This window comes from Kryptolebias marmoratus, linkage group LG16 (genome assembly GCF_001649575.2).
Source record: "Kryptolebias marmoratus isolate JLee-2015 linkage group LG16, ASM164957v2, whole genome shotgun sequence".
Lineage (NCBI taxonomy): Eukaryota > Metazoa > Chordata > Actinopteri > Cyprinodontiformes > Rivulidae > Kryptolebias > Kryptolebias marmoratus.
Window position 1 is genome coordinate 712921 of NC_051445.1, and position 7964 is coordinate 720884.

The window sequence follows — 7964 nt, forward strand, 5'->3', positions numbered from 1 at the left end:
AGGAGGGAGGGAGGGAGGAAGAAGAGGAAGAGAAGAGAGGGGGGAAGAAGAGGAGAGGGGAGGAGGGAGGGAGGAAGAAGAGGAGGGAGGGAGGAGGAGGAGAAGAGAGGGGGAAGAAGAGGGTGGGAGGGAGGGGGGAGGAAGAAGAGTGAGGAAGAGGAGGAGGCTGAGGCCTGTCAGTCTGAAGGCTCAGATCAGATCACTGAAGTCAGACTGAAGGTTTAATCTGAACTCAGGAACAGATCTGACACTAAAACACCTTCAGAGGGTGAATTCATGTTCTCATCCTCATGTTCTCATCTTCTGTCTCCTCAGGTGAAACTCGGTTCTTCAGCTCATCAGCAGATCAGAGCTGAACTTTATTTACAGGAAACATTCTTCAGTGAATTATTAGTTCATCATGAAATCCATGTCTGGTTCTCAGCGGAACGATTAATGTTCTTCTTTTATTTACAGTCAATCTGACAAACTTCCTGCAACTTTCAGCAACGTTTAGAAATTTAGATTTATTTTTTTAAATGCAGTGTTTCCAGACTCTTTTCTTTTTTCCAAACCAAAGTCCTAAAATAAAATCATGTTTTCGCTGTGTAGGAACCCCGTATTAATGACATTCGGTTTATTTTTTCAGATTAAAGCCTGCAGACTGCTCAGAAAAAGACGTCCGAGTCTGAGTCCACCTGGCTGGAGCCCAAAGCCCACCCAATCCCTTCACCCTCAATCTGTGCGTCCATCTCTGTGGATTAGAGCCACATCATAATCCAGGCCATAATCCCGCCCTTCGCTGTAATCTGCTCTCCTAGGGTTCATCGATGACCCACAGAGTTTGACAGACTGAGTCAGGAGGAAGAGGAGCGGGTTAAAGAAACCAGAGCACAGGAAGTGGCTGAAAGAGGCGAGACATCAACTCGACTTCCTGCCGAGGTTCAGTTCAGACGAGCAGAAAGCAGCTCGGCTCCGACGGTTCGAGTCCAGCAGAGACAAACTGACTGTGTGAGTCTGAACACAACGTCCTGAGCTGAAAACTGACAGAAGAATCTGTGATAAACACACAATCAATAAACACCAATCTGTCCTGATTCCATGGAGCCGAACAGATTCTCTGTTCCAGATGAGCTCATGAAGGAGGAGCCCAGCTTTTACATGTTTACAGTCAGAGAGGAACTTCTATTTACTGTACACACACCCGCATGCACGCACACACACACACACACACACACACACCCGCACCCGCATGCACACACACCAAGTGTCAAACCGCCTCCTCTCTGCTGCAGGTTTAACTCATTCTGACTCTGAACAAAAGGAAGCAGAAAGGAATGCATATCGCCCGCCACTCTGACTCCTCTTCAGTGATTGAACTAAAAGCATCGTCTGATTATATTTCACAACTTCCTAAAACACTAAAATAAATCAAATGAAGGAATGCATATCACCCGCTGCCTTGCAGGTCAAAGTTTCAAACAAAGCTTTTATAAGGATGACTCTCAGTTACTACCACACTCAATATTAGCTCAGTATTTGTGAAAATGACTGAGTTGCAGCCATTTTTGCGTTTAAGGTCAGCTGGCCTTGGCTGCCATCTTGAATGATTAATGAGAGTTTGATTAAAAGAACTCATTGCACCAAAAATAAATAAAAATCATTTAGTAAAAAAATTAAATCCTCTCAATCATTTCTCACACAGACGTCTGTAAATAAAACTCTGTCAACAGAACCAGATTTATTCTGTCAGCAGCAGACTGACTCATAATTCAGGGAGACGCTACGCCCGTCTGATTCTGCTAAAATGCAGCGTGACTGCCGAATATCTGCTGAATATCTGCTGAACGACTGAATTTTGCTCTAGTAGCTGAAACTAAACGTTTTAGTTAAAACGAGAACAGAAGCTAAATGTAGCCGAAGGCCGTCTAAAGGCTAGGTTAAAGCTATAAATAGCAAAAGGGTCAGCTAAAAACAGCAGAGCAGCAAATTAAAGTAAGTTAAATGCATTTGTATGGGGAAGAATAAAAGCTACAAAAACCAAACATCCCAGCAGCCGTCTCCTGAATGAGCTGAATGTTTTCATAAATGATTGAAACATTTTATCCAAAAAAACCACTTAAATTAAATTAAGCATAATTAACTTGTTGAAATCCCTTTTTACAGTGTAAGCAATGCTAACAAGCTGAGTTTTAGTCCTGACTGAGGCCTAAATGTTCAATAATCTGTTTAAGGTTTATTGTAAAGAAAAAGCTGAAGGCTTATCAGTAAACAGATCTTTTTGTGCAGTTCAGGCAGTTTTACTCTGACTGGTCCCTCAGACGGGCCTAACTGGGATCTGGAACACTGTAGAACCGTAGAACTGGGTCAATAAAACCAAGTGTGAATGAAGAGGAGAGGTTAGAAGGAGGAGAACCACCCTCTGCCTGCCCTCCTGAGCCCACCGCAGCCTGCTCTGATTGGACACACATGACATCATCAGACCCATGGCCCGCTCCCATTGGCTGGCGGTGATGTCATCATTCTGAGGAAGCTCCTTCAGACTGACCCAGCTCTGGTTCTTTCCCTGCGCACCACATCAGCGTCTCTGTCTTTGTTTACGGCCTACAGGAGACGCATCATCCGTCCCACACGGTGAACTAACGTCTAAAACACATAATCTGAAGGTTACATGTTCTCAGAGCAGGTTTCACTTCGTCCATCGAACTGACGTGACATCAGAGTGGGCCGTGAATCTGGACCTGAATGTAAAGTAGCAGAGCAGCCAGCAGAACAATAAAACTTGGTGCTGACAGAAGGAACAGGCTGTCCTGATCTGCCGCTGCTGTAAGATAAGTCTGAGGAACTCACTGTAAACTAGGACATCAAACAGAAAACAGAGCATCCTGGACTATATCACAAGGTGCAGAACAAAAAGCTTTACTCCCAGAGTTTTCCAGATATAATTATAAGCAATTCTGACATGCAGGTCTGCACTGGATGTAAACAAGGAACACGTGACTGACCTGCATGAAGGTGATCTCTCACAGAGATGAGAGGGTTGGGAGACTGGTTTTCTGCAGTCCTTAAAGTTGCTGTTTCTGAGCAGCCAGGCCTGCTTTCGTGTGAATATTACTTTGTTGCTCACCTCAGCAGCCAGATTCACGATTCAGTCTGCTGGAGTACAGTTCAGAACTGAAGACAGGCAGATTTAGACCGGTGGTTCAGTAATTATTCTCAGTGCGGTTTTTAAACCTCACATTTGCTCTCAGAGGAGAGCTTCTGTGCAGCTCTGAGGGCTTCAGACGCCCACGACTTTCTGTCTGTTTTAAGACAAATGCTGTTGCATAACCTTTCAAACTAACCAAACCTCTAACAGGACTCGTGAAGAAGCTGAATGCTGTTCAACAACTGGCAGCGCAGGGAGACGGAGCCTTTTTCATTTAAGGACACGTTAACCAGCAATAGAAGAAATATACTCTGAATTTTTTCTTACTTTATGAATTATTCATTTGAAACCAGCAGTTTTAAAATTCCAGTGACCGGAGCAGACATTAGTGAAGATTTGTGCAGAATTTCTTGGATTAGTCTTCAGTTAAAGCTGTCAAAGTCGCAGGCTGCTGATTTGGGTGGAAACCAGGACACTCACTAACCTGCAGCTGTCCCCGTCTGAGTCTTTGCTCAGCAGACTCTTCAGAGACCAACGAGACCGCCGGCTGGGGGAGGGGCTACGGGACCAGGAGCGGGACAGCGGCAGGAGGAGATCGTGGGACGGGCTGTCCTCACCCTGTACTCCCTCCGTTTGAGACGGCCCAGAGGGCGAGGGGGTGCGCTGATGAACCGGACCCCCCTCTGAGGACTCCTCCACCACAATCTGTGGAGTTTTGGCCCCCGGTGGATCAGAACCGCAGTCCCGCTCCCCTTCGGTTCGTCTCTTGGTCCGGGTCCTGCTGCGATGGGACCGGCTGCGGCGGCCAGAGCGAGACAGTCTGGGGCTGGGGGAGCGGGACCAGGACTCTGTGTCTGAGGACGGCGGCAGGACGGTCAGCGTCGGGACAGGAATGGGCTGAGCCAGAGTCAAACCCTCTGGTCTCACAGGGGAGGACATGGTCATCTTCTGAGCTGTCCACAGCTTTAGGTTCCGATAAGAGTCTGGGTCAAAAATAAACGTGAGTCTGAGCCGTTAGCATGATGATCCCGACATGATGACTATCTGAAGAAAACTCATGAAAAACCTCCTTCTGCCTGAACACGCAGTGGGTCATACTTCCTGTGAGGTAAAAGAAGTTTTGACACATCCGAAAAGTAACGTTCCACCACAGGAGTTTCAAAACAAATGTGGCTTTTTTGTTTTACACTGAAGAAGCTCAACAGGACAGACTTTCAGCCTCTGGTCCTCTAAACTACCAAAGATGTGTGAAAATGTCCCATCACAGCTTCCGTCTTCACTCTCAGGCTCCGAATCCAAGCTTCAGACGTGGTTGTGAACGACCCGCTTCACCTCAGATCCGTGTCTGCAGGTTTCCACCTGAGGACTGGAGAGAGCAGAGACTCGGCATTCAAAGTGCTGTCCCACATGGACCTGACACCTCTCTAAAATATATAAACATATATGTTTTATGGTTCTGAGCTGCAGCTTTCTGCTGACTAACGATCTAACGTATGGATGGTCGGCTCTGGTAGTTCTGGGAATATGAGGCATCGTGTGACAAACGTTTATCAGCTGCTGCTCCCGTTACACGGCTGATCGATAGCATTCCTTCAGGACTAAAATTAGATTGTTTTAGTGTTGATGTTTATTATAAAACTCCCATAAATTAACTCAGAAGTTGTCAGACTCTGGTCACTGTGGCTTCAGGGGTGGATGGTGCAGAAAAATGAAATCAAGAAGCAGGAAGGACAGACACACAACCACAACTCACCAGGAGACATTACAGGGTCGCTTAAACACAACTCTGAAAACAAACCACTACGCTCAGTTTTAGCTCTTTACAAACAGCACTTCTACTTTCCTCATGGTCGATGATAAAAATTGTTTTCACATTCAGTCAACATGAACTAAAAAAAGTCCAGTTTTCTTACTGTAAATTCAGCAAACTTTTGTTTAGACACACACTAAAAAAAGACTATTTCTAACCCTAACTGTGAGGAAGGAAAACCTAAAGAAGAATCTCCAGTTTCAGCAGCATCTGCAGCCTCTTCCTCATCTCCTGACTCCGCCCACTTCTGTAGAAAACAGGTCAACTCACCTGCTGCTGTCTGGACATCTGATTGGTGCGTTTTTTCATTAAAGCGTGCGCCTGTTTGCACACCTGGTAGGTGTGTTAAACCAGTCGGTTTAAAGGTGTGGTCATCTGAAAGGTTTGGTGCCTTGAAATGGCAGGAAGTGACATCATATCTGCCTCTGTCCAGGTTTTATACACAATGTTCATTAAAAAAAACTACTTATTCTGACTCCAAACACAAACGTATCCAGACTAAAGCAGATAAATGGTTGCTGATAGTTCTGTAAATCTTTGCTGGTGTGTAAGTAGATTCCAGTTTGTTCAGGTTGATAATGAATCTTCTTCAAACACCAGTTACTCATGGGCCGATACTCTTTACTTTATACATGCTTCCATTAGTTAAAGTTATTAGACAGCATGGGGTAAATGTTCATGGTGGTTTTAGGACCTGAGCATCTTAGGAACAAACTCTGCAGCCTTTCTCTTCCTGGCATTAATTTGGCCTCCAGTTCTAAAGTAAAGAACCTTGGTGTTATTTTGGATCAGGATACGTCTTTTAACCCCACATTAAAAATGTTACCAGGTCTGCTTTCCTCCACCTGAACAATATCACTAAAATTACAAACATCTCGTCTGAAAATGATGCAGAAAAACTGCTCCGTGCATTTATCACGTCTAGGCTGGACTGCTTTAAATCTTTATTATCTGGGAGTCCAAAAAACCTTTTTAAAAAGTTTCCAGTTGATCCAAAATGCTGCTGCCAGAGTTCTGATGAGAGGTAGGGTTTATTGGGTTTCCTGAGCGATCCTATAGTTCTGCTGCTGTAGGCGGAGACAGGTGGAGGACAAACTGTCCACATGTCCTCACCCTGCTGCTGTAATTATTTATATCATTAACATGTTTTTCTTTCGTTTTCCTTCCTGTAGAAACTACACTTAGACCAGCTCTTCTGTGTTAATCTTTCCTGTCCTCTCTGACCCCAGCCCGACCAGCTTCAGCCTGGTTCTGGTTGGAGGTCTCTTCCTGTTGTTTCTTTTCAGATTCAACAGTCTGCCGGCTTCCTCAGATAAATAACTTTAACTAATTGAGTGGTTGGGAAGTGGCTGAATTAAATCATGGCATTGAGGTGTGAATGTAAACAAACATGGCTCACTTTAAACAGATCTGTGATAAAAGCTCCAACACTTTAGTGTTAAAAACCTTTTCCATGCAGTTTGGACAGCTGAAGGAGGATCTCAGGACAGGACACTAAAGTTAGATGAGTTTCAGTTTCAAAGACATAAAAACCAACAGAACCATTTGGACCTGCACCAGACAAAAGGCCACCATCAAGGAGGTTTCACAAAACCTGCATCAAACCCACAGGCTGGACTGCAGATGTGTCCAACGGGGACATTTCTGTCCCTGTTGGACTCCATTGTTTGTCTTCAAAGCTTGCAGGGAAAGTCTGAAGGATCTGTTTGAACAAGAACAATCTGAGCACAGACTTGTTTGCCCAGAGCAATCAGCCATAAAATCCAAACTATCAACAGCCCGACAGACGCCGAACCGGGTCGAACCGGGTCAAAAGAAACCAAAACTTCAGCCGAACCTCCTACCTCCCATTGGATGAGGTCCCTGCGTTCCTGCCGTCCTGTTCGGCCTCGAAAACCAGCCGAGCCACGGTCCTGGAGGTGATGTTGAAATCCACTTTTTCACAGGAACACATCAACATTCTTCTGGGATGGAGGAGGAAGCATCTACCGGCTAACCGTTGGCTCTTAGCCGGCTAACCGTTAGCTCCCAGCCGGCTAACGATCCTTACCCGGACCGACACCGACCCCCCGGAGGCCCGCGAGATCAGCAGCAACTTTCAGCGCAAAAAACACTCACTTCCAGCCTCTTCCATGTTCACTTTACAACACCCTGTTAAAAACACACCAGCCAGACTCGATTTAGAGACAAAGACCGAAATTAGCCGAGCTTTAAAGCCAAGCTAGCTCGGTTTAAAGAGCCGAACAAAAGCGCTTTTTGTCGAAAAGTGAAAAGGAACGAAGTCAGTTAAACTGGCGACCGAACTCAACGGAGGGGGGGGGGGTTGGTAAGAAACTAAACAATTAGAGGACAAACCACACGGGTTTTATTTTAATTAAACACGAATTCAGACACAGCTTCAGAGCAAAGGTTTAACATATAACACTTAAAATGAATCCATCGGTCAGTAAAATAAATATACTTAAACAGAAAGGAACGCGGAACCCCTCCGAGCAAACTTTATGGTACAGTCCGTGAAAATAACTGTATCCGAAGATGTGGCGAGAGGAAGAAGCGTTTACGCCGCAAAAAGTCTTCTGAAAACGGATTCAAACCGACCCGGAATCAGCTTTAATCTGCTGAGAAACAAATAAAACTAAGTTTAACTTTGTTACCGAGACAAGTTCAATGTAAAAGCCATTTTCCCCTCTTAATCAACAGACATGTCTGCACTCTAATTAAGCCACAGTGACCAGTTTTAACTCTGAATGATGAGCAACGAAAACTGAATGTTTTTTAATTTGACATAAATCTGAGGTCATTTGAAGGGAATGGATGAAAGCAAAATAAATACAACCACAGCGCCCTCTTGTGTCTAAAATAGGAATTACAGCCAGTTTTGTATGTTTAATAAATCCCTGATATGAACTGATCTAAATAATAAAGAGCAGTAATTTTATATAAAATAAACAATAATAAATATTACGACCTGTTTCTTGCAGCAGCATCATGACATCTGATCCCAGGGACACAGACAATGTCCTCTTC

At 44.7% G+C, this 7964-nt stretch overlaps 1 protein-coding gene across 3 annotated transcripts in view; it reads right to left on the bottom strand.

The window, feature by feature from the left end:
- Nucleotides 1-7964, bottom strand: part of gramd1a (GRAM domain containing 1A) — a 16993-nt gene extending 9029 nt beyond the window's left edge. The window contains exons 1-3 of one of the 3 annotated variants that reach the window (XM_025003310.2): nt 7906-7964; nt 4366-4493; nt 3612-4228 (exon numbers count right to left, since the gene is read on the bottom strand). In XM_025003310.2, the coding sequence (XP_024859078.1) occupies nt 3612-4072 (461 nt within the window). In that variant the 5' untranslated portion in view covers nt 4073-4228; nt 4366-4493; nt 7906-7964. The other 2 variants (XM_037980335.1, XM_017404299.3) reach the window with 2 other exon arrangements.